At 37.7% G+C, this 27,101-nt stretch overlaps 3 protein-coding genes across 3 annotated transcripts in view; all 3 read left to right on the top strand.

The window, feature by feature from the left end:
• Positions 1–11,816, top strand: part of LOC101346175 (C-type lectin domain family 4 member A-like) — a 51,792-nt gene extending 39,976 nt beyond the window's left edge. The window contains exon 6 of the mRNA XM_023741522.1: positions 11,663–11,816. Within this exon, the coding sequence (XP_023597290.1) occupies positions 11,663–11,678 (16 nt within the window). The 3' untranslated portion in view covers positions 11,679–11,816. The remainder of the gene's footprint in view (positions 1–11,662) is intronic.
• A 12-nt stretch (positions 11,817–11,828) lies between these two features.
• The window catches only part of CLEC4D (C-type lectin domain family 4 member D), a 111,741-nt gene continuing 96,468 nt past the window's right edge, over positions 11,829–27,101 (top strand). Inside the window, exons 1-2 of the mRNA XM_023741525.1 lie at positions 11,829–11,960; positions 12,930–13,197. Of these exons, the coding sequence (XP_023597293.1) occupies positions 13,165–13,197 (33 nt within the window). The 5' untranslated portion in view covers positions 11,829–11,960; positions 12,930–13,164. The remainder of the gene's footprint in view (positions 11,961–12,929; positions 13,198–27,101) is intronic.
• LOC101345921 (C-type lectin domain containing 6A) overlaps positions 20,104–27,101 on the top strand; it is a 10,738-nt gene continuing 3,740 nt past the window's right edge. The window contains 7 exon segments of the mRNA XM_023741528.1: positions 20,104–22,127; positions 22,648–22,740; positions 24,487–24,538; positions 24,540–24,579; positions 25,795–25,878; positions 25,880–25,942; positions 26,794–26,905. Of these exon segments, the coding sequence (XP_023597296.1) occupies positions 22,097–22,127; positions 22,648–22,740; positions 24,487–24,538; positions 24,540–24,579; positions 25,795–25,878; positions 25,880–25,942; positions 26,794–26,905 (475 nt within the window). The 5' untranslated portion in view covers positions 20,104–22,096.

Raw genomic sequence — 27,101 nt, 5'->3', positions numbered from 1 at the left:
CTGTCACTTATTCCACTTATGACAGAATCAGTTCATACATTCATTCATCCATTAAATGTATATTTACTGAGCATTTTCCATCTTCCAGAGACTGTACCAGAGAGCCCTTTTGTGGACACATGGACTGAGCATGAACTTCCTTTCCTAATTTCAGTCTGACTGCTAACAGATTAGTTACTGATACAATTAGGCACTGATATAATTTGATGTGGTTCCTTTTCCTGACTGGCTTTCTCTTTTCATGGACTAGCCAAAAGCAAAAGAATCCCAATCATTACAGTTAGTTTCTCTTAGACAGATTTATTACTTTTAATTAAAAGCATGTTATGTAACAGTAGGCATACACTACATCTAAGGTAAATTCCAGCTTTGACCCAGCAGATTCTTTGGGCTTCTTAACGTTCTCTATTCAGTCTTGGCAATTAACATCAGGTGCAGACAAAGGGAAATTAGACACAGAACGTTAGAGATTTAGAATTAGAGAACTAGGGGTCACTGCTGATGAGTTGATATATAGAATTAAAATCTTCAGGTATTTTGATAATTCTTCTCTTTGGCTCAGTGTTATAGTTTCTGTGCACGGATTCCCACTCAAAATGGCCCTTGGTTTGTTTTTGTTCCCCTTTTTACTAAAGTTCTTACCTATCACTTTATTTCTACTAGAATATAAAACATATGTACAATAAAGCCTGTAATTCATTGCCTGAGGCCAGTGATTATAACTGATTATGATAAAGCTGGTCCCATACACAGCTATACTGGTACACCCATATACAGTTCTTAATGTGACCTCCTGAGATTATGCCCTGATCATCTTGATGTAATTGAGTCTTTCATTTGCCACTTTCTCCCTAAGTATATCTGAATACGAGTTATTTTTATAGAGGTCTGATCTTATCCATTATATGTAGAATTTACCAGTTTAACTCTCAGACAGCAACTTACACAACAATTCTGGGGGAATTTCACTTTTTTTTTAATGAAATTTTCTCACTTGTATTTCAGTAATATGGGGATGGATGTGAATGACCGGAAAAAAGCACCACTTTCCTAAATGCCTTTGATTGGCAGAACAGAAGGTGTGCTTAAACTGGAGTGCAATGGAGAATGGTGATATCAATCAGTGCTGGAACTCTTTGCTTCCCTCTAGCTTGCATTTTATGAATGTGGCTAGCTAGAGCCTCTTTCTTTAACTTCTCCTCCAGCACCATTAAGTCAAAGTGGTGTGTAACAGATTTTACGTAAGATTTGAGTTTAAAGAGTGAGATTCAAGTGAAGAACCATCAAACTGAGCCCTAATCAGAGGACAAAATCATGAGAAATAATTAATTTTTTTTTTTTAAGCTACTAAGCTTTGGGGTATGTATGTGTTGTTTTCTAAAGGAGCCCTGGTGGCGCAATGGTTAAGAGCTTGATTGCTAACCAGAAAATGGGCAGTTCTACTCTGCCCTATAGGGTCGGTGTGAGTCGGAATTGACTCAGTGGCATCCAACAACAACATTGATTTCTAGGGCTGCTGTAACAAAGTACAAAAGCTGGGTGGTTTAAAATAACAGAAACTTATTCTCTCACGGGTATGGAGGCTAGAGCCTGAAATCAAGATGCCAGCAGGGCCACACTCTCTCTGAAGGCCTTAGGGAAGAATCCTTCCTTGCCTGTTCCTAGCTTCTGGTGATTGCTGGAAATCCTTGGCATTCCTAGGCTTGCAGCTTCACATGGCCTTCTTCCCTGTGTATCTGTCTTCTGTGTCTTCTCTCGTCTTCTTTGAGAACACCAGTCATATTGGATTTAGGGCTCACCCTAATCTGGTATGAATTCGTCTTAACTAATTACATCTGCAAGGACTTTATTTCCAAATAAGACCATATTCACAGGCACTGGGAATTAGGACTTAAGCATTTCTTTTTGAGGCATACAATACAGCTCACAACAGGGTGGTTTATTCATCAACAATATATAACTGAGACATCTTTTGAATAGATATTCTGCAAAATGATGAAGCATATTCAATCACATTGTTGTTTCTAAAAAGATTAATAACAATTTTGAAAGTGAGAGCAAATTAATTTTTACCATTAGTGAATAAAATGTCAGATTAATTAAAGTGTTTATTTTTTAATATAATTTAATCTCTATTCTTATGTAGTGGGCATATTACAGTAGATCACACGCATGTAATCATAAAATAAGTAAGTGTTCAATATTAGGTGTGCATATGTTAATTTTTCTTTTTCTTTTTTACACTTAAGGATGTGCAACCCCCAAAATAATTTGAGACCACTATTCTGGAAGAAGGTCCCTGGGTGGCGCAAACAGTTTGCACTTGACTACTAACCTAAAGATTGGTAGTTCAAACCTACTGTCTTAGGCTGGGTTCTCTAGAGAAGCAAAACCAGTGCAGTGTATAAATACATATATAGAGAGATTTATATAAAGGAAATGGCTCACCCGTTTATAGACGGTGGCAAGTTACAAATTTGTTGATCAGGCTGGAGGCTTTTCCTGACTCACGTAGCTGTAGGTGCTGGTGAATCCAAGATTGAAAGGTCAGATAGGAGGCCTCTGGCTCACAGGCTGTGGAGGCGTATGAATCCCGAGATTAGCAGGTAAGATAGCAGGTAAGCTGCTAGCTCATGTCCCAAGAACCAGAGGTCAGATGAACAGAAGCCAGCTGCAGGATCCAGAAGAAAATGAGCCTTGCCAGAAAGTCCACCTGTATTGGATGCAGGCCACACCCCCAAGGAAAGTACCTTTCAACTAATTGACTGCTCACAACAGATCTCATCATGGAAGTGATCACACTATATAAGATCTTATTATGGAGGTGATCACGTCATTAAAAAGCCAAACTACATCACAATTGCCAAACCATTGAGGATCAGGGCCCAGCCAAGTTGATACACAACCTTAACCATCACAGTCTACCCCTTGTCAACTTGGCACCTATACACATCTCCTTAAACCATATGTAATCTCTGAATAAAGACAATTATAAGGTCATCCTTACACCTAACATGATACAAGTAACATTGTACAACCGAAGATACAAGTAACATTGTACAACCAAAAATGCACTAGCCCTGTTTACATCTTATATCTCATAAGTGAAGGAAACAAAAATATTTGATGCACACATACACGGAAAAACTACTCATAACAATTATAGTTCTTGTTTCTGCAACTGGTCACGTGGTCGTAACTGGTATTTAGAACTACCTTCTTCCACCACCCATCGCGTATTCCCTTTGCCCTCAGCAAGCACCTCAGCTGGTCAGGGTTTTTGCCTGGTGAGGTAACCCAAACCTTCATCCCTCAAGAGTCTGGGCCATTAGTAGTTGTACTGGAAATGGATCACTGTAGTTTTCTATCGACTTTAACTGCAGGGCATGGTAGTACTAAGAGACACCCCAAGGGATCTCCTGCATTCCAAACATACTCTTCTTTGCTTCCATTGTGTAATATCAACCCAATTTCCTCTTGGTAATCAAGATCAGTCTTGCCGGCCAATATGGAAACTCCTTTCTTTGCCTGTTGATCCAGAGGCATAAGGAACTCAAAGTAGCCAGATGGCATTCTTAATTTCAAGTTCAGTGGAATCGGTGATGTCTCCAGGTGGAAGCATTCCTCCCTTTGGAACGAAGACCTCCAAGCCAAAAAGAACATAGGGTCACAGGGCCAGGAAACAAAAAATTTGTGAGTGGGTCATTAGGGGTAATAGTGAGTGGTGCCACTCCCATTATCACTCCTTGATTCCTGGATCCATGAATCCTGGCAATGGGAGAAACAACATTATCTATTGGACACTAGTTTAGAGCATACACAGCCTCCTGGAGAACATTATCACAAATCTGCAAGGTTTTGCCACCTAGCTGCACTGTAATTATGTCTTTAGAAGGACATTCCATTGTTCTATCAAGCCAGCTGCTTCAGGATGATAGAGAACATGGTAAGATCAGTGAATTCCATGAGCATGGGCCCATTGCCTCACTTCATTTGCTGTGAAGTGAGTCCCTATATCTGAGGTGATGCTGTGTGGGATAAAATGACAGTGGATAAGGCATTCTGTAAGTCTATGGATGGTAGTTTTGGCAGAAGCATTGTGTGCAGGGAAGGACACTTCCATGATGGAAGTGGTCCAATGTAATCAACCTGCCATCAGATTGCAGGCTGATCACCTTGAGAAATGATACCGTATTGGGGACTTTGTGCTGGTCTCTGCTGCTGGCAGATTGAGCACTCAGCAGTGGCTGTAGCCAAGTTAGTCTTGGTGAGTGGAAGTCCATCTTGCTGTGCCCATGCATAACCTCCAGCTCTCCACTCTGGCCACTTTGTTCTTGAGCCTGTTGGGCAATGACAAAAGTGGCTGTGGAAAGAGGATGACTGGTTTCCACAGAAAGTGTCATCCTATTCACTTGATTGTTAAAATCCTCCTCTGTTGAGGTCACCCTTTGTTCAGCATTCACATAAGGCACAAATATCTTTACTTCTTTGGCTCACTCAGAGACGTCTATCCACATACATCTTCCCCATAGCTCTTTGTCTCCAATTTTCCAATCATGTTCTTTAGCAGTCCCTGACCATCCAGACAAACCATTGGCCACAGCCTATGAATATACAATATACGATCAGGTATCTGGCATTTCTCCTTCAAAACAAAGTGAACAGTGAGGTGCACTGCTTGAAGTTCTGCTCATTGGGAGGATTTTTCTTCACCACCATCCTTTAGGGAGGTCACAGAAAGGGGCTGTAGTGCTGCCGCCATCCAGTTTCAAGTGGTGCCTGCATATATCACAGAACCATCTGTAAACCAGGCAAGAGTTTTCTCTTCCTCAATCAACTGATCATAAGGAACTCCCCATGAGGCCATAGGTGCAGACTTGGATATGGAAGGTAATATGACAGGAGTGCAGACCATGAACATTTGGGCCACTTCCTCATGCAACTTACTTGTACCTTCAGGTCCTGCTTGGGCCCAATATCATATATACCACTTCCATTTAATGATAGAGTGCTGCTGTGGGCATCCAAATTTATGGCTGTGTGGTTCAGACAACACCCAGTTCATGATAGGCAGCTCAGGCCACATGGTGACCTAGTTGTCCATGGTTAAACATTCAGTCTCTACTAAGACCCAGTAACAAGGTAAAAGCTGTTTCTCAAAAGGAGAGTAGTTATCTGCAGAGGATGGCAGGGCTATGCTCCAACTACCCAATGGTCTGTGCTATGATTCACCAATAGGGGCCTGTAAAATGCTCCAAACAGCATCTCTATCTGCCACTGACACTTCAAGCAACATTGGATCAGCCAGAACATAAGACTCAAGTGGCAGAGCCACTTGCACGGCAGCCTGAATCTGTTGCAGAACCTTCTCTTCTTCTGGGCCCCATTCAAAACTAGCAGCTTTTCAAGTCCATTGATAAATATGCCTAAGTAGCACACCTAAACGAAGGACATGTTGTCTCCCACTAGGAGTTGTGCCTCCTCTTTAGTTGTGGGAGGTGACAGATGCAATAAATTATCCTTCACTTTAGACGGAATATCTTGACATGCCCCACACCAGTGGACCCTAAGAAATTTTACTAAGTTGGGGGGCTCCTGAATTTTTGTCAGACTGATTTCCCACCAAGTACAGCATGCAAATGTTTTACAAGAAAGTCCAGGGTCATTGATACTTCTTCGTTAGTAGATGCAATCAGAATTATGTCATCAATGTAATGGACCAGTGTGATGTCTTGCGGAAGGGAAAAAAGATCAAGGTCCCTGAGGACTAAATTATGAGATAGGGCTGGAGAGTTGATATAGCTCTGAGGTAGGACAGTGAAGGTGTACTGTTGGCCTTGCCAGCTGAAGGCAAACTGCTTCTAGTGGTTCTTCGAAACAGGTATGGAGAAAAAGACATGAGCCAGATCAACAGCTGCATACCAGGTGTCAGGAGATGTATTAATTTGCTCAAGCAATGCAACTACTAAAATATGGAACAGCAGCTGTAATTGGAGTCACCACCTGGTTAAGTTTTCGATAATCCGCTGTCATTCTCCAAGATCCATCTGTTTTTTGCACAGGCCAAATAGGAGAGTTGAACGGGGATGTTGTGGGAATCACCACCCTTGCATCTTTCAGTCCTTGATGGTGGCAATAACTTCTGCAATATCTCTACAACTGTGGTATTGCTTTAGTTTACTATTTTCCTAGGTATGGGAAGTTCTAATGGTTTCCACTTGGATTTTCCTACCGTAATAGCCCTTACTCCACTTGCCAGGGATCCAATGTGGGGTGTCTGCCACTTGCTGAGTATATCTATTCCAATTATGCATTCTAGAACTGGGAAAATCACTATAGGATAGGTTTGGGGACCCACCAGACCCACTGTGAGATGAACCTGAGCTAAGACTCCGTTAGTAACCTGACTTCTATACACCTCACTCTGACTCGTGCCACAGTGACATTTTAGGTCTCCTGGTATTAGTGTCAGTTCAGAGCCAGTGTCCAATAATCCCCCAAAATCTGACTATTTCCTTTCCGCCAGTGAACAGTCACTCTCCTAAAAGGTCATAGATCCCTTTGGGGAAGGCTGGAAGAAAGATTATTAGTATAAATTTTTGGCAGTGTAGTGGAGTCCTTCCTCAAGGGGACCCAGATTCCCCTTCATTCTAGGTGATGTGGGTCTGTAAACTGGCTCAACTTTGGAATTTGATTGATGGGTAGTGACTCTCTATTCTGGTGATTAGAATTAGACGGCCATTCACTTGACCTAGAATTCTTCTGCTTGTACAAATCAAGTAAATATTTAGTAGCTTGCCTATCTATTTCACTCCTAGGGACACCATGACTACATAGCCAACACCATAAGCCTATATGAGTCAGACTATTCTGATTACTTCTTTGACTCTGCTGATCATTACGGTTACCATGTCCACCTTGTATTTGTCAGTTGAGTGCTGCCACTTGGCCCTTACCACCACAAGGTTCACTCAGCCACATTGTGGTTAGGTGTATTCAGTTAGGGTAGTTCTCATTGTCAAATCTGACTTACACAAAACGGCAATCACAGCAGTCTTCAAGGATGCTGAGCTCTTTCCATAAATTTTTTTTTCACCATTGTGGTAAAAGATGTGTCCTCTGGGCACTGCTTGTGTGGATCTGTGTGTCTAACCTGATAAATCTACTCTAACATACCAATTTCCCTAAGCCTTTGGATACCTTCTTCTACAGTATACCAGGGCAGGTTTGGTATGTCAACTTGACTTAGTGTAGGCCACTGTGTAATCCATGCTTCAGTGACCCAACCAAATAAATTAGATCCTTTCTTAACCTCTTGAGCTGAAACTTTGAATGAAGAATCTGTACTTAGTGAGCCCATATCAATAAACTCAGACTGATCCATCTTTATATTCCTTATACCATTATTCCTCACCCTTAATAGCCATTCCCACACATATTCCCCAGTTTTCTGTTTGTGCATATTAAAAAAGTCAAGCAGTTCTTTTGGGTCACAGTTTGTACTTCGTCTTTTGGGGCTTGCTGGGAGTTAAGTCTAGTCATAAGTCTAAAGGCCAAATGGGTGGTTGGAATGTGTTTTGACAACATTCAGCATTGTCTTGGAAGGTATCTGTCTCAGGCAATGTCCCAGGCAATGACTCAGACAAAGGCTCTTCAGACAAAGCTGGGTTATTGTCATCATATGGGAGTGAGGGGTTAATGGTTTTATTGGAGAGGGTGGTTTAGCAGACAAAGATGGAGTAATCTCTTCAGATGGGAGTGAGAGGGCTGGTTCTGTTGGCAGGAGTGATTCAACAGAATTTAGGGGCTCAGTGTCCCCGGCTTCCTGATTATCTGACCATATGTCCCCATCCCAAGTTTCAGGATTCCATTTTTTCCTAATCAGTGCCCTCACTTTAACTTCAGACATCACTCGAATTGGGAATTGAATTGGCATTGTAATTCAGCCACTCTTACGGTAAGACTGGTTTTTGACAATATCAGCTCTGTTATTACAAGAAATAAGTCTTTATTTCAAGGTACAAGTGGAAACTTTGAGGTCATTTATGCAGCACTTGGGCTTTGATTCCTAAGCTCTGAGCTCATCTCTTTCTTTCAACACTTTGTCTAGCGAAAGTAGGACCAAGCAACCTTATACTTCTAGTTATGATAAAATTTTAGAAAGATATCAAACATGTGATCACCCAGAGCCTCTTCTCTCCCTAATACCTGATATATTGGTGGTGATACATTTCGTATTTCCATTACCACCTTATACCATGGATAAGCAGTGCCCTTTTTGCTGCTGAAAGCAGAGTCGTTAGCATTTTAAAGACTAACAAGAATTGAGTACTAATCTAGAAAACTCATCCTTACAATTTTGTTTCTCTAGAACTACTCTTGGTACCAAATGTCTTAGGCTGGATTCTGTAGAGAAGCAAAACCAGTAAAGTGTATAAATATATACATATATATATAGACAGAGAGAGAGTGAGAATTATATCAAAGAAATGGCTCACTTGCCTGTAGAGGCTGGAACATCCCAAGTTGGTATGGAATAGGCTGGAGGCTTCTCCTGACACATGTAGCTACAAGTGCTGGTGAATCTAAGATTGTAAGGTCAGATAGGAGGACTCTGGCTCACAGGCTGTGGAAGTTGATGAATCCTAAGATTGGCAGGTAAGACAGCAGGTAAGCTGCTAGCTCAAGTCTCAAGAACTGGACATCAAATGAACAGGAGCCAGCTGCAAGATCCAGAGCAAGCAAAAGAAAACAAGCCTTGCCAGAAGGTCCACCTATATTGAATGCAGGCCACACCCCCAAGGAAACTACCTTTTAACTGATTGGTTACTCACATCAGATATCATCATGGAGGTGATTACACCATTAAAAAGCCAAACTACATCATAACTGTCAAACCACTGAGGTCCATAGCCCAGCCAAGTTGACACACAACATTAACCATTACACCTCCCCAGTGGTGCCACAGAAGAAAGGCCTGACAATCTGGTCCTATAAAGATTACAGCCAAGGAAACCCTATGGAGCTATTTTACTGTGTAACACATGGGGTCTCCATGAGTTAGAACTGACTCAACAGGAATGGGTTTTGTTTTTTCTATTCTAGAAGATGGTCTTGAAATGCTTAATTAATGTTTAGGTAAACGTTCCCTTTAAGGTAAGAGAAAAAAAAAAAAAAAAGAAAGAAAAGAATAAGTCAGGTTACTTATAGAACTATTTAAAGAAAGTATGCTCATGTATTGCTCTATTTGACCCTATGAATGAAATGTATCTTTATAGTTGCTGTTAAAAACAAATAATACCCACTAGGATGGTTATTATCAGAAAAACGAAAAATACCAAGTCTTAGCAAGGATATTGCTGGTGAGAATGTAAAATAATGCAACCTCTTCGGGAAACAATTTGATGGTTCCTCAAAAAGGTACACACAGTAGGTACCATATGACCCAGGAATTCCACTTCTAGATATATCCCAAAAGAATTGAAAGAAGAGACTTAAACAAATATTTGTACACCGATGTACATTGAATCATTATTCATAATAGCCAAAAGGTGGAAACATTAATCTATAAACAGATATATCAATAAACAAAATGTAATATATCCATACAATGGAGTATTTTTCAGCCATAAAGAGAAACGAAGTTCTAATACCCGCTACAATATGGATGAACCTTAAAAACATTATGGTGAGTAAAATACTTCAGACATAAATCCCATTTATGTGAACTATCTAGAATAGGCATATGCATAGAGACAAATGTTTTAGTGTTTGCCAGGGGATGAGGGGAGGGGAAAAAGGCTGCTATTAACAGGTACTGAATTTCTGTTTAGGGTAATGAAAAACATTTGGAAATGAATAGTGATGACAGTTGCACAACATGGTAATTAATACAATTAATGTCACTGAATTGTACACTTAAAAATGGTTAAATGACAATTTTTAAAAGTATATATTTTATCACAAATAATAAAAAAACTCACAAATAAACATAGAAAAAAATAAACCTACCAACACTTCAGACTCTTTTGGCGAAGCTGACACTTAGTAAATGAAGAAGGAGGCAGACAACTCCATGGAATGTCCAGTACTAGGGGAAATACTTTTGCTCATTGGGATTAAACCAACCTTGATGATTTCTCTGAAGGTGGGAATCTGCTGATGCTTGACAACCCTTTAGGAATCTTTTGAATGTTAATTTCTTCTAGATGATCTTAATATAGAAGCATGGGTTAATAGTTCCATCTTTGCCAACACAGTAATCATCAACGGTGCCAAACAACAAAAAACAACCAAATCCACTGCAGTAGAGTCGATTCCTGCTCATAACGACCATACAGGACAGGGTAGAACTGCACCATAGGGCTTCCAAGGCTGTAAATCTTTGTAGAAGCAGACTGCCACATCATTTTACCATGGAGCAGCAGGTGGATTCAAAACACTGAACTTTTGGTTAGTAGTCCAGCACTTAACCACTGTGACACCAGGGCTCCTCTATCAATGGTATACACCTTGTCAAAGATGAACTCAATGACTTAAGGACAGATGAAATAATGTGATACAATTTCAATTGTATTCAACCAAATGTTTAGTATAGGGGTCTGATTAAATCAATCTTAGTATGTCCATGTGATGAAAAGTTCTGCAAAATGGTAAAAATGTTGCAAATGCAGTTTTATAACGAAGAACCACTGTTTAGGACTGTGGTGTATATTATTGATCTGTTCAACCCTTCCTCCTTAGAAGCAAAATTTCAATGTTTTTAGAGTCACCCTTCTTCAATCAGCCCAGGTAACTTGGGATGCTGACCTCACATTAAGCTCTGTGGATTGTTGTTTTTAGTTGTTGTCGAGTTAAGTCAATTCTGACTCATGGCAACCCCATGTGTCATGGATTGAATTGTGTCTCCCCAAAATATGTGTCAACTGGGATAGGCCATGATTCCCACTATTATGTGGTTGTCCTCCATTTTGTGATTATAATTTTATGTTAAAGAGGATTAGGGTGGGATTGTAACACCCTTACCCAGGTCACATCCCTGGATCCAAAGTAAGGAGAGTTTCCCTGAAGTGTGGCCTGCACCACCTTTTATCTCTCAAGAGATAAAAAGGAAAGGGAAGCCAGCAGAGAGGAGGGACCTCATACCACCAAGAAAGCAGTGCCGGGAGCAGAGCACGTCATTTGGACCCAGGGTTCTTGCACAGAGAAGCTCCTAGTCCAGGGGAAGATTGATGAGAAGGACCTTCCTCCAGAGCTGATAGAGAAAGCCTTCACCTGGAGCTGATGCCCTGAATTTGGACTTACAGTCTACTAGACTGTGAGAAAATAAATTTCTCCTTGTTAAAGCCATCCACTTGTGGTATTTCTGTTATAGCAGCACTAGATGACTAAGACACCATGTGTGCAGAGTAGAACTTCTCCATAGGGATTTCAATGCTGTGTCCTTTCAGAAACAGATCACCAGATCTGTCTTCCAAGGTGCCTCTGAGTGGGTTTGAACTGCCAACCTTTCCCTAGCAGTCTAGTAGTTAATGGTTTGAGCCACTCATGGACTCTGATTAATCCAAGGCAATCAAAACAATCATCTCCCCTAGGGATTGGTTTAGGAATAGGCTTTAATTGTGAGTCATCTGATGAATTTCTTCTCCCTTCTTGCTCGCAGGGGGATCTGTGAGTGAATCTCTCCCAGTGAACATGAACATGAACAAAGAAACATGTAGTCCTGCTTGCTACTGATGATCATTCTGTGATCATGAGGGGAACCAACCTTAGGATGACATGAACACCATGTATAGCAGAGTAGAGCCCTGGAAAGAACCCGGTGTTTAAGGGTATTGTTGACCCACTTGTTCAACTATCTCTGAAGCCCACTCTACTCTGAATTTTTAATTGTAAGAACTAATAAATTTTAAATAGTTGCTGATAATTACTTAAGTGTGATTGAATCCTGACTGATAAAAGTAAGTATATTGTTTTTGTTGCAAAAACTTTATTGGGAAATAACTTACATACAGTAAAATTCTTACATTTTTACCATACAGATCAATGAGTTTAACAAATATATACAACTCTATAACCACTACACCAATTAGTATAAAATCATTTCCATCACTCTAGAATGTTCTCTTGTGTCCCTACCTTAGACAAGCAGTAATCTGATTTCTATCAACATATATTTGTTTTGTGAGCTCTAAAATTTCACATAAATGGAGTTATAAAGCACTCTCTTTTGTTTCTCCATTCTTTTGCTCAGCATGGCTGTGAGATTCATCTATAGTTTTGCATTTTTTTCAGCAATACATTTAATTTTATTTTGAGCTATGTTCTATTGTAGGAATATACTGTAATTTGTTTATCTACTCTTCTGTTGTTAACTTTTGGGTTATTTCCAATTTTCAAATGGTTAAGGGCTTAGTTGTTAACCAAAACGTTGACAGTTGGAACACACCCAGTGACTCTGGCTTCATGGGAGAAAGACTTGACGATCTGCTTCTGTAAAGATTACAGCCAAGAAAACTCTATGGGGCAGTTCTACTCTGTCCCATGGGGTCACTATGTGTTGAAATAGCATCAGCACTTACCAATAACAACAACATGAATAAAGCTACTATAAACATGCTTTTAGATGTCTTTTTGTGCACATACACTTTTACTTTTCTTAGATATATACCTAGGAATGGAATTTCTGGGTCATAGGATTCATATATGTTTAACTTTGTAATAAGAAATTGCCAAACTGTTTTCAAAGTGGTTGTACCATTTTACATGTATATAAGCAATGTGTGAGAGTTTCAGTTTCTTCCTATCCTCACAATATCAGTTTTTAAAATTTTAGTCCTTCCAATGAATGAGAAGTTGTATCTTATGATTTTAATTTGTTTTTCCCTGATAATTAATGATTTTGAACATATTTCCATGTGTATTGGAAGATTTTATGTGAATTGCCCCTGGAGAAGGAAATCATGCTTGGTAAAGCAGAAGGTCAGCAAAAAAGAGGAAGACCCTCAACGAGATGGACTGACACAGCGGCTGCAACAATAGGCTCAGGCATAGCAATTATTGTGAAGACGGTGCAGAACAGGGCAGCATTATTGTACTATTGTATATAGGGTCGCTATTAATCGGAACCAACTCAACGGCACCTAATAACAACAACAACCTCAAATGCCAACATCATTGCCCAGGAATAATTGGCAGGTAGGTTCTGTCAGGGACACTGTAACCTGCCTAGGAATGCAATTCCTGCATTGACACTTTCATCAATGCCAAACTCCAATAAGTGCTCCCACATTAGGATAGTTTAACTCACCCATTCGATTCACTCTCGCCAGCAGTGTCTGCAACTCCTGCATTTGGCAAAGGGATTTATTATAGAGAAGCTGGAAGTCTGCATCAAGTGGTCACATACTTTGAAATATTTCTATTGAATCAAAGAGATAAAACTAGGAAATTATCAGAATATCTCTTGTTAGAGGGAAAGAAACTTATTGCCATTGGCAATAACTCTGGGTAGCTTTCTCCAGTAAGGACTAAAAATACTGGATAGTTTAAGCTGTAATTATTAAAAACAGAAGTGCTACATCACTTATCTTTCATCCCACGCTCTCCAAATGAACAGCACGAAGACGCACCAAAAGGATAACAATACAGCTAGTTGGGACGATCACTGCTTGTACAGAACTTCCAAAACCATAAACATTTTAGCACATGTATGATATCTGGAATTCTCGTTAAAGATCATGCAAAATCCATAAAATTTAGATAACTTGGGTTTTAGGTGAGATTCTGTTCAAGTTGCTTTTGCATGGTATGTTTTGAAGGAAAGATTTTCAATTTTTGATGATGTCTAGCTTATCAGTTTTTCTTTTATGGCCTGTCTAAGAAACCTTCACCTACACCAAGCTCATAAAGATTTTCTCTTATGTTTTCTTCTGGAAGTTTTATATTTTTGCCTTTTGTGTTTAGGTCTACAATGTATTTAATAATTAAATTTTGTGCATAGTGTGATGTAGCAGTTGAAGTTTATTATTTCCTATATCTGTATTCAGTTAAAACAGGACCAATTTTTGAAAAGACTATCAATTCCCCATTGAATTACCTTCATGCTTTTATAAAAAAATCAGTTGACCTTATATATCGGAGTCTATTTCTGGACTCATGGTTTTATTCCCTTGATCTATTTGTTTATTCTTATGCTAATACCACATTTTCTGCATTATTGTAGCTCTGTAGAGTAAACCTTGTAAGCAGGTAGTGAAAGTCCTCCAACTTTGTTCTCTTTCAAGACTGTTTTGCTATTTTCAATTATTTAATGTTCCATATAAATTTTAGTATCAACTGGTAGATTTCTACAAAAAAATGCTGGGATTTTGATTGGGATTGAATTCAATGTACAGAAAAATTAAGGGGATAATTGACCTCTTTTTAAGAACTTTTTTTATCATAGTGAAACATTTCAACAAACATTTTAAGCATTTTTATGTGTAAAATTCAGTGACATCAACTACATTCACCATGCTGTGCAATAATCACCACTATCCATTTCCAAATTTTTTCACCACCCTTTATGAAAACTCCGTGCCCCTTAAGGAATGCTCTCTCTTTCCTTTCCCCCCACACCTGTCCCTAGTAACAACTAATAAACTTTGGTCTCTATGCATTTGCCTATTCTGGATGCTCATATAAGGGAATCATACAATATTTGTACTTTTGTGTCTGACTTATTTCACTCAGCATAATGTTTTCAAGGTTTGTCCATGTTATAGTAAGTATCAGAACATTTTTCTTTCTTGCTAAATAGTATATCATTGCACATATATACCATGTTTTATTTATCCATTCATTTGTTGATGGACACGTGGCTTGTTTCCATTTTTTGGCTGAAGTTATGTATATGTTGTTGTCAGATGCCATCCAGTCAATTCTGACTCTTAGTGACCCTATGTACGATAGAACGAAATGCTGCCTGGTCCTGCGCCATCCTCACAATCATTACTGTTTGAGCCCATTGTTGCAGCCACTGTGTCAAACTATCTTGTTAAGGCTCTTCCTCTTTTTCACTGACCCTGTCCTTTACCAAGCATGATGTTCTTCTCCAGGGGCTGGTCACTCCCGATAACATGTCCAAAGTACGTGAGATGAAGTCTCGACATCCTAGCTTGTAAGGAGTAGCCTGGCTGTACTTCTTCCGAGACAGATCTGTTTGTTCTTCTGGCAGTCTGTGGTATATTCAATATTCGTCGTCAACACTGTGATTCAAAGGCATCAATTTTTTCTTAAACACCATGACCTGGTGCAGGAGAACCTTAGTCCTCAGAGTGACATCTCTGCTTTTTAATACTTGAAAGAGGTCTTTTGCAGCAGATTTGTCCAATGCAATACATCATTTGATTTCTTGACTGCTGCTTCCTTGGGTGTTGATTGTGAATTCAAGCAAAATGAATCCTTGAAGTCAATCTTTTCTCTGTTTATCATGATGTTGTTTATTGGTCCAGTTGTGAGGATTTTTGTTTTCTTTATGTTGAGGTGTATTCCATACTGAAGGCTGTAGTCTTTGATCTTCATCAGTAAGTGCTTCAGGTCCTCTTCAATTTCAGCAAGCAAGGTTGTGTCATTTGCATGATGCAGGTTGTTAATGAGTCTTCCTCCAATCCTGATGCCCCCTTCTTCCTTTAGCCCAGCTTCTCAGATTATTTGCTCAGCATGCAGATTGAATAGGTATGGTGAAAGGATACAACCCTGACCCACACTTTTCCTGATTTTAATCCACAAAATAACCCCATGTTCTGTTCGAATGACTGCCTCTTGGTCTATGTGCAGGTTTGGCATAAGCACAATTAAGTGTTCTGGAATTCCCATTCTTCATAATGTTATCCATAATTTGTTATAATCCACACAGTCAAATACCTTTGCATAGTCAATAAAACACAGGTAAACATCTTTCTGGTATTCTTTGCTTTCAGCAAGGAACCATCTAACATCAGCAGTGATATCCCTTGTTCCACGTCCTCTTTTGAATCTGGTTTGAATTTCTGGCAGTTCCCTGTTGATGTACTGCTTCTGAATTATCTTCAGCAACAATGAATGTTAACAGCTGTTTCTTTTCATTTTGAGTCGTGCCACATCAGCAAATGAAGGTCCCAAAAGCTTTACTCCATCCCTGTCATTAAGGTCGACTCTACTTTAAGGGGGCAAGCTCTTCTCTAGTCATGCCTTCCAACCTGTGGGCCTCATCTTCCAGCACTATATGAGACATAATTTGATTATATGATTTGTTTCAACCTTTTGGCTATTACGAATAATGCTGCAATGAACATTGGTTTACAAATACCTGTTTGAGTCCCTTCTTTTATTAGGGGAGCCCTGGTGGCAATGGTTAAGAGCTATGGCTGCTAACCAGAAGGTCTGCAGTTCGAATCCACCAGCCATTCCTTGGAAACCCTATGAGGCAGTTCTACTCTGTCCTATAGTGTCTCTATGAGTCTGAATAGACTTAAAAGCAATGAGTTTGGTTTTTAGTTTGGTTTTATATACCTAGGAGTGGAATTCCTTGGTCATAAGGTAGTTCTATGTTTAATTTTTTGAGGTTCTGCAAAACTGTTTTCCATAGTGGTTACACCATTTTACAATCCCACCAACAGTACATGAGGGTTCCAATTTCTCCACATCCTTGTCAACACTTGTTATTTTCTGTTTTTTTATGATAACAGCCATTCTAGTAGATGTGAAGTGATATCTCATTATGGTTTTGATTTGCATTTCCCTAATGACTAATATCACCATCCGTCAGTCTGCTGTATAGTTGTGGCTAGTGTGTTGCTTTGATGCTAAAAGCTATGCCACCAGTATTTTCAATACTATCAGGGTCACCTATGGTGGACAGGTTTCAGTGGAACTTTCAGACTAAGATAGAGTAGTGAAAAAGGTTTGGCAATATACTTTCAAAAATAAGCCAATGAAAACCTTACTGATCACAAAAGAACACTATCCAACTCTCTTGCTTTGGACACATTATCGGGAGGGATCAATTGCTAGAAGAGGACATCATGTTTGGTGAAGTCGAGGGCCAATGAGGGCAAGGGAGACCCTCGGTGAGATGGATTTACACAATAGCCTCAATGAGGGAATGAACATACTGGTGGTTGTGAGGATAATGCAGGACTAGACAACATTTCATTCTGTTGTACGTCAGGTGGCCATGAGTCGGAATCCATTTGACAACAGATAAATCAGAAACAACAACAATAACTATGACCTTGAGCATCTTTTCATGTGTTAATTGGCCAGTTGTATATTTTTTTGTGAAACGTCTATTCAAGTCCTTTGCATATTTTTTAATTGGGTTTTTGTCATTATGTTGTTGAGTTGTAGGGGTTTTCTATATATTTTGAATATTAAGTCCTTATCAGATATATGGTTCCTATTTATTTTCTCTCAATCTGTAGATTGTCTTTTTACATTGTTGATAAAGTCCTTTGATGAACAAAAGTTTTTAAATTTTGATAAAGTCCCATTTATCTATTTTATCTTCTGCTGCTCATATTTTTGGTGTCATATCCATAAATCCGTTGTTGAAAACGGGAAGCATTACTCCTACATTTGTTCTAAGAGTTTTATGATTTTAATTCTTCCATTTAGACCTTTGATCCATTTTGAGTTAATTTTCATATGTGGTGTGAGGTATGGTTACAACTTCATTCTTTTCATATGGCGATCCAGTTTGTCCCAGCATCATTTGTTGAAAAGACTATAGTTTCTCCATTGGATGGACTTAGCACGTTTGTCAAAATCAATTGGCCATAGGCAATGGGTTTATTTCCAGACTCTCAATTCTATTGGATTGCTCTATGTGCCTACTATTATACCACTACCAGTCCATTTTGATTACTGTAGCTTTATAGTATGTTTTTGAAATTAAGTAGTATGAGTTCTCATACTTTGTTCTTCTTTGTCAAGATTTCTTTGACTATTCAGGGTCCCTTGCAATTCCATATAAAATTGAGCATTGAGTTTTCCATTTATGCAAGAAGGTCGTTGGAATTTTGATAGAGATTGCATTGAATCTACAGATTCCTTTGGATAGTATTGACATCTTAAGACTTATTAAATCTTCAAATCCATGAACATGGAAGGTCTTTCCATTTATTTAGATTTTGTTTAATTTCCTTCAACAGTGTTTTATAGTTGTCAGTGTGCAAGATGTTCACCTCTCTGGTTAAATTTATTTTTTATTGTTTACATTTTTTTATTAGCATAGTAATAAAACTTCTATAATTACTGATTATGTTAAATATTACACCATGCATCTTTGACTTACTAAATCTAATATTGGTAATTTTACTTTTTTTTTGAGTCATGCAAAGATATTCAAACACTTTTATTTCATTTACTCATCTCTTGAATTGTTTGCTATTTTTTGTCATAGATTTAATTATCTATATATTTACAATTGATAATACTTTATTTAAATGTTTTCTACACACAATTTTAATTTTCAGCATATTTGCCCTTGCTATTGTTTTTCACTGCTTTCTGACTCTGAACTTTTATATGGGATAATTTTCTTCCTGCTTGAAGAATAGTCTTTCATATTTCCTTTAGTGCAGGTCTCCTGATGATAATTTCTCTCAGTTTTTGTTTATCTCAAAATGTTTTTATTTCACTTTATTATTGAACAATATTTTCAATGCATATGGAATTCTAGTTTGATAGTTATTTTTACTTTAGTATTCTGAAGATATTATTCCATTTTCTCATGGCTTTCATTGTTTAATAGTCAAGTGTTAAGCTAGTTGTTGCAGTTCCTTAGTGGTGCAAAAGTTTAGGGTGCTTGACTGCTAACTAAAAAGTTGGAGATTCGAGTTCACCAGGGTGCCTTGGAAAAAAGTGCTGGTGATATACTTCCAAAAAAATCAATCATTGGAAACTTTATATAGTTCTACTCTGACACACATGAGTCGACATGAGTCGAAGCTGACTTGACGACGATTGGAATTAGAAGCTAGCTGTTGCTCCTTTGAAAATAATCAGAATTTTTAAATTTGTCTACCTTAAAGATGTTCTCTTTGTCTTTCATTTTTAGCATTTTGAATCTGATGTGTGTAGGCGTGTGTTTTTAATTTTTTTTTCCCTGCTTGAGGCTCATAGGGCTTCTTAAGTCTATGGCTTAATGTTTTTCATCACTTTTGTTAAATTATGACTTATTATCTATTCAAATATTTCTTCTGCCACATTCTTTAGATCTTTTTTCATGGGTTTGAGTTATATGTTTCACCTTCTCATATGTCTCTTACTCTCTCATCTATATTTTTAATCACTTTGTGTCTTCGGATTTCATTTAGTATTTTTTCTTTCTCTATCTTCCAATTCACTAATTCTTTCTTCATCTGTGTCTAATTTGTTTTTAAACACACTAATTGAATATTCAACTTCAGTTACTGTATTCTTCAATTGTAAATTTTCATCTTGTTTCTTTTTTATCATTTCAAATTCTCTGCAGAAATTCTCAGTATTTTCTTATATCACATAAGCATAATAAGCATATTTATTTTAAGGTCTTAATCTGAAAACTCCATTATCCTGAGCGCCATGGGTTTGTGTCTATTATCTATTGTTTCTTTTGATTTTCACCATTTTTTTCCCTCTTTTGTCTGGTTGTTTTTGATTGAGTGCTAGATGTTGTATATGAAAAATTATGCAATTAATTTTATGCCTTATTATCTCTTTTCAGAGAGGAATTATTTTTGCATTTGGCAGGCAGTTTGGGAAAGCAATAATTTTCAAACACCTAAATGCAATTTCAGAGACTTAGATGATTCAAAGCTGAGTTCCTGGGTCTGGGATTGCCAATCTACTATTACTTCTAGGATGTAGGGACTCAATTCAATCTTATTTACACAAAATAATAGCAATTTTATCATTAAGATGTAATTTTGATCAAAATAGTATTTAATTTTCTTTTGTTAGTACAATATGTACCAATTTATTTAAGGAATTTAAGAAAAAGACTTAATATTTGCATAATATTAAAGTGAAAGAGAAAATTTTTTGGTAAAAATAGTTTGCGTTGTCTATGTTAAGGAAAATAATTTCCAATAAAAATGCATTATACATAATTTTTGTAATAATGAATTTATGAAAAAAAGTCTGTTAATGTATCCAAAGCTTTCATCAGAATCTCTGATGGGGCATTGGCTCATAAAAGTTTAATAATTATTTATCTAGATTAATTTCAACTTCTAAACACCCCAACTCCACTGCCCCAACCATCTGATAAGGGCTAAGGAAAAACAAAATTATTTAGGGTTACAAAAATGAGCTATTTCACTTACAGTAATGGTGAACTAACTTGTTGCAGATCAATCCTCAAACTAAGAACAACTACCATGACAAAGCTGATTTCAAACTGTTATGGTGCTATCAAGACACCAAGCAGTAGAGGAACATAAGGGTTGAGATGTACCAGTGTGGATTTATGAACAATGATCAGCTAGATTTCCTTCCCTCAATTTCTTGATGTTAGTTATATCCCAGAATCTTAATATAATCCCAAGGATAGAGGATAGTTCCAAGAATGACTGACAGTAAATTTCCCATCAGTCCAGTGGTAATAAGAAATAATAATAATAGATAATAAAGAATTGCTACATGTCTTGTACATTTGAGGCTATAGACTGATAATACACACATTTGTGTGGATTTAGTGTGAGTCTAAATATCTTTTATGAGTAGTACTTGCCACCAACTATTGACTTAAGTATCTTTATCTAAATTCCTAAACAACAGAATCAAAATGAATCTACTTTATCCAGTTATGGATACTAACTTTCCTAAGAGCAATCTAATGATGTTTTCTTGGAAAGGAATTTGAGATGATTCAATTTGCTGATTTATCTCCCATGTCTCCTTTAAAAGTGGTCAAGCCAAAATAGAAAAAAATCACTTTGATTCTTTCCAACAGTATGTGCTTTACATTTTCAGTGTGTATTCAAGTTATGTCCAACTGCATTTACCACCGTCCTTTTTTTTTTTTGTATATCTTATGGTTAGTAATATGTACTACGTATAATGTGGCAGCGAGTAATTTGCTGATGTTATCATTCTCAGATGTAATGTTTCCAACCCCCAAAGACAAATAAAGATCAGATTTATAAAGACACTTATAATAAAGGGCAATAATAATGAAAACTAAAAAAAAAAAAAAAAAAAAATTAAGACTTTGACTTAGGTCAGGACCGATTTATGACAGAGTAGTCTTCGGAACGGAAACCCATTGTAAGTTGGGCTCTACCTATATTCTAGACTACTCACTTGCAAATGTGGTGATGTTTGTGATGCTATAAGACAGAAAGGTTCTACATTTTAGAGACCGTATGTTAGGAAGGATCCCCAAGCATGGAATTCAGGAAGTCTGCCTCTGATATACCACTTCAGGTTCCCCCTTTCATAATCAGGAAGATTATAAAATATTACTGACCTTCACCCAATATTGGCCTTGATACAACCATCTTTGCAAATAGATTTCAGAATCTTCTGTTTTGAAATCACATTCCTGGAAAATATCTGTGTGTTTTTATGTTATTTAGTAGCTAAGCCATACTCATTCAATTAGACATTTGTTCACTTGCAAGGACACTGTTAAATACATGGATTAAGCCATACATAAAATTCAATAAGAAGGTTGGTTAGAGAGCACTTAATTTTATTAAAGTTTACAAGTGTATTTCTTTTAGGGCATATAACATTTTCCATTTTGCTTGGCAGAATAAGTAAGAATCAGAAATTTTATTTTAGGAACTGAACAAATGATGTCAATATTATTGTCACAGTTCTCATTAATAGTTTCTAGTAAGTTTCTCAATTTCCTGCTTTGGCTTTCTTTCCCTATGTCTTTAAATCACCGGAAGCTTTAGTCCAAACCACCACTTCTTCTTTCAAGGTGTACTATATATTGGAAGTCTGTGAGCCTTATCAGAGTATATAGCAGTTTGTTTCTGAGCTCTGCCCTCATTCGAACCAAGTGATATCTCTGTGTAACTTCTTCAGGTAGTGAGAATAGAAAGGCTCCAGAATCTTTTGAACCCAGGGAGCTCACATAATGGTGAGAGAAAGGCAACCTCAAGATAGAGGTAAGCATTCCTTTTCTACCTTTCCAGAGAGGAAGGTAGAAATACATGATGAGATAATAAGAATGATCTAGAGAGAAGAGGTAGACAATGGCCAGAATAAAGGAATAGAGATTGGACCAATATAGTAGAGTCAGGGAGGATTGAAAGAAATAATAATGTCTCAGAGCCAGGAGCTCTTAAAAGTATTAATACAGGGATATAGGAAGTGGGAGACAAAAATGATATTTTGAGAAAGGCAGAGAATCAATGGATGAATGTAATATTTAAGAAGAAAGAATAAGGAAATGGAAATTACGGTTGGCTGAGGATGAGTTTTGCCCAGACTTGTCTTGGACTTCATGGCTACTACCTGGTCATTTATTCTGAGGGAGTTTCTAAGTTCTCTTCTTGCTTTAAGTTTTTGTTTTTTTTTAAATTATTATTTTGGATTATTTGTCTGGCTTCTTCATTGCTCTAAGCTTCTTGGAGACTCTAGCTTCCTGGCCCTCAGGTAACTGCACTTGTTTTGTTGATCTGACAGGGAAAGGAGTTTGGCGGTCCCAAGTGGGATTCTGGTCTGTTGCTGTGATTTCCATCACATTACTCAGTGCCTGTTTCATTGTGAGCTGTTTAGGTAAGCCTTTCACTGAGGTGGCACTTCTCTTGAGTCCTTCCCTTATTACGTTCTATAAAGTTTCCCTGAAAACATATGTTCTCCTTTATCCCATAATATGTCAGCCCTTACTTGGAATGTTATGCCTTTCTTAATTTCTTCTCCTTCTCCACCTCTGTTTCTTCTTTTTTCCTCTACCTTTTGATATTTGACTCTGCTTCTAAGTTTACTTTACATGGTTTTAGTGGCATTTTCCCAACTACAATCATGACCTCACATATGCATGTGAGACACCGTCTTCCAGTACTGGGTTCATTAGTAATGACGTGTTCTCTGGTAACAAAAACCCTCTATTGGGGGTGCAACTACAATTGCTTCTATCATTGTAATACTGTAGATTAGGGTCTTTGATGCCCAGGTGGGAGTCTTTCCCAATATGAGTGGAAAAAAGCATTCAGATGAAATAATAGAGATGTAAGGGAATCAAACGGTTAAGCATTTAGCTGCTAACCAAATATCAGAGTTCGAATCCACCAGCTGCTCCTTGGAAACACTATCGGGCAATTCTACTCTGTCCTATAGGGTTGCTATGATGACTCAACTCCATGGCAACAGGTTTGTTTGCTTTTTGGTTTAAGAAAATAAAATATTTCTTCCCTCTTCCATTTGCCCCCAACTAAGTTTCTCAAGTTTATTTTGTGAGAAGTCTCAAAGAACTTTTTGCTCCCCAATCTACATTTTGATTCTCTATTCACTGATAAGATGACTAAAAATAATTATTTAATAATCCAGGAGGGAGTGAAAGTGGCTTCTTCTGTCAAATGGGCCATGTCAACAGTTCTCTAGGAGAAGTAAATAAATCTCAATCTTTAGTAAAACACAAATAATTATCACCAAAGTTAATCTCTGCTGTACTTTTAATGGTCATGTGCAAGTGAGAAGGGAATTTAAGGATACTTATTTCATTAATTGAGGGAAGCAGATATTCAGGGCCCCAAGGCACAGACTAAGAGAAAGGTAGAAAAGCTTGATAGTATTAAGCTTCAATAGCAGAAGCACAAGAAAGAAATGAGTGAAGAATCAAGTCAGGACCTGAGAGAGAACAGGTCTTGCTCAGTATAGACTCCCAGGAACACAAAAGATAATTTTCATTATGAGACATTTAAAATATCTCTGAATGTTTAAAGCCTCCCTTTGGGTGTTATTTATCCCATATGTGTATCTGTAGTTATCAGCAGTCAGAACTCTTCAGAAAATACAAGCTAACCTGTGAGCTTGCTTCAGGGTTATTAAAGTGAAGAAGTAGCAGACAGCCAGAGAGTCAACAAACGTGTACTGATAAGTCGCTGCTCTTGGTGTTCGAGATTAATCAATGCAGAAAACAGAGTCTTTTCCCTAGAATATTGTTGTTGATAGCTGCTATCGAGTAGTCAGACCTGTAGTGGCTGCACATGAGGTGCATTTGGCTAGGAATCAAACCAGGATCTCCCACGTGGAAGGCGAGAATTCCATCACTGAACAACCAATGACCTCCTTAGAATATGAAGATTAAATTATAGTGGGGAAAGGGCTGAAAATAAACGTGTAGACATATAAACAAACAAATAAGATAAATGAATACGAGCAATCAATAATTCAACATAATCTTTATTGTACTTGCATGGAGAGAGGAAGAGAGTGATGGGGATTGGAGGTAAGTAAGCTTGGGACAGAGATAAGGTTCTATAGTTAAAAAAATTGATAGTAATTCTTCTTCTTCCTTCACAGTAACGTATAATTTTACTTATGGCAAAAGTGACAAAAGGCTGTCTGAACTACACATATCATTCAAGTCTAAACTGCTTCAGTGAAGGGACAAGGGTGACAGGTAAAGTTTTGCAATGCTTTAGCAGACTTTCTCTTTTTTCAGAGAGAGAGATGAGATTGAATTTGAGATTGGTTTATTCTATTCTTTTTCCAATAAAACCTCTGCTTGAATATCTTTCCGATAGCTCCAAACTAAGCTGTAGATTTGCTCCCAAAACTGTATATACATATAATCAAAATATGTCAGTGGATTTATAATGGTTAGCTGTAGATTTGTTTAATCCTGAAATAGTGGCAAACTACTGCTTCAAATGAGAAAGGAGAAAGAACTATTTGTTTAAGACTCTTATGTGCTTGATACTGTATAAACACTAGTAATAGGTAATATTTATTAAGCAGTTATTCTACATTAGCACCTTTTAGGGTGTTCCCCGGTGGCGCAAATGATTAAGCACTTGACTACTAGACAATGGACTGACATTTCAAATCTACCCAGAAGCCCTTTGGAAGACAGGCTTGGCAATTGGCTTTTGAAAGGTCATGACCTTGAAAACCCTATAGAGCAGTTTTACTGTGCACACATGGGTTCGCCAGGAGTCAGAATCAACTCTACTGCAACTAACAACGGTACCGACAACAATAAGCATCTTTTAAAGTGCTTTACACATATTATGTGATTAAATCTTCCTATGTAGTTGGTACTATAATTATTTCCATTACAAAAATGAAAAAACTACAATTCAAGGAGGTATCTAACTTGCTCAAGGGAATTCATAATAAATGGAGGCACCAGACTGCTAATGAGGCATACTTCTAATTCTCACAATCACCATGTGACTAGGTTTTATTTCTGTTTTAAAAACCTAAGGCTCCGTGGAATGTCCAAGATTATTGAGCAGAATTGGGGTTCCAGATTCACCTGTGCCTGTCACTTAAAACTCTGAGAGACTTATGTATAAGGGACATGAAATAACAGGAAAAAGAAACCCTTAATAGTGAATTTTTTGCAAAAAAAAAAAGAAAGAAATTCAGAGGAATTCTTCAGGTAAACCTCAGTAAACATTGATGACTTAATGTTAAAGAACGTTTCTTGGGGGTAATTCTGTGTCCCCAAATTAATATAATTCAGGAAACGGTAAATACGTGAGTTCAGAAACCCACGTCTAGAAAACAGCTGTAAATCCTTCAAGTATTATGTGTACAGAGCACACTTTACTCTTATTTTGCTCATCTTGCATTCAAGCTTCTCTTTCATGCAACACAGAAAAGGTCTGGGGATGTTGCCCAAGTACTTGGATGTCATTTGATTCCAGCTGCTACTTCATTTCTACTGAAAAGAATTCTCAGACTAAGATTTGAGCAGAACTGTGTTGGGATGGGAGGTCATTTGGTGGTGATCAACACAGAAGTGGAGCAGGTACTTTTAAACAAAGAAATTAATGTCAGGGAAACTTGCTGATGTATTAGATAACTCCCTTGGCTAAGAAGTGCCTTCCTTCCCTGGAATATTAGTGTAAAGTCAGAGAATCTCAGGACCATACACAGGAAATGCTCCTTAAACAAGAAAGTTCAATGACTTCAAAATTAATTGCACTTTACCTCAATAAAATTACCTATAGGAAAACAACCTGGAAATATCAAATAGTTAATTTAGTGGCCAGATGGAAACATGAGATTATTTTTAAAGAAATAAACCACTACAGTTAAAATCTAGTGAGCACTCCTTTATGTTTAACTTTCACAAGAAATTTACCACCTCTAAATTTCTAGAGAAGGAGAAGTTAGGGGAGTAGATAAACACATTTGCATTTTGAGAACTGCAGTGGAATTTTGGCAAAGTGGTTAAAAGCTCAGGCTGCTAACCAGAAGGTTGGCAGTTCAAATCCACCAGCCACTCCTTGGAAACCCTATGGTGCAGTTCTACCCTTGTCTTATAGGGTCGCTATGAGTCAGAATCGACTTGACGATACACAACAACAACAGCGCAATTTCACTGAGAATTAATCAGAAATAAAGATGAAACACATCTGAATTTATAAGGCAAAAATGATTGAAAGTACATTTTAAAAGAATTCTGTGCTTTGGTAAAGACAAAAAGGAAATTCAGTCTGAGGTGGGAATTGATGGGTTAGGACGCCCTTCCTCTCTGCAATCCTGTTGGTGTTTTTGGCCTGTACTCCTGGGCAATGTGCCAGCATCTGCCTGTTCCTGGCATCTTGCATTTTCTTTTCTCTTTAGAGTCTATGACTCTTCTTTTTCTTCATGTATAATTTCATTGTCCAGCAGCTGAATAAATCACTTCCTTATTTCCTGGGACTCTCAGATCCACAGGGGAAGAACAATTGGCAATGGATTGACCAGACACCTTACAAGGAAAATCTCCTAGCAAACCATAGGGCCTTGTTTACTTAGAAAATTTAGGGAAATTTTGTTAACAGGGACTATTAACGTTAATATTAATAATTATAATGATGATAATAGGATCTACATCTATTAAGCTCTTACTAAGTGGATGCATTATCTTATTTGCTCCTTACAAAACCTTCTCTTTTTCAGAATCTATTTTTTTTTTTTTT

The sequence above is a fragment of the Trichechus manatus genome, unplaced genomic scaffold (assembly GCF_000243295.1).
Source record: "Trichechus manatus latirostris isolate Lorelei unplaced genomic scaffold, TriManLat1.0 scaffold00182, whole genome shotgun sequence".
NCBI classification, from domain to species: Eukaryota; Metazoa; Chordata; class Mammalia; order Sirenia; family Trichechidae; genus Trichechus; species Trichechus manatus.
The sequence above is the reverse complement of the archived record's forward strand: the minus strand, read 5'-3'. Positions and strand labels throughout refer to the sequence as shown.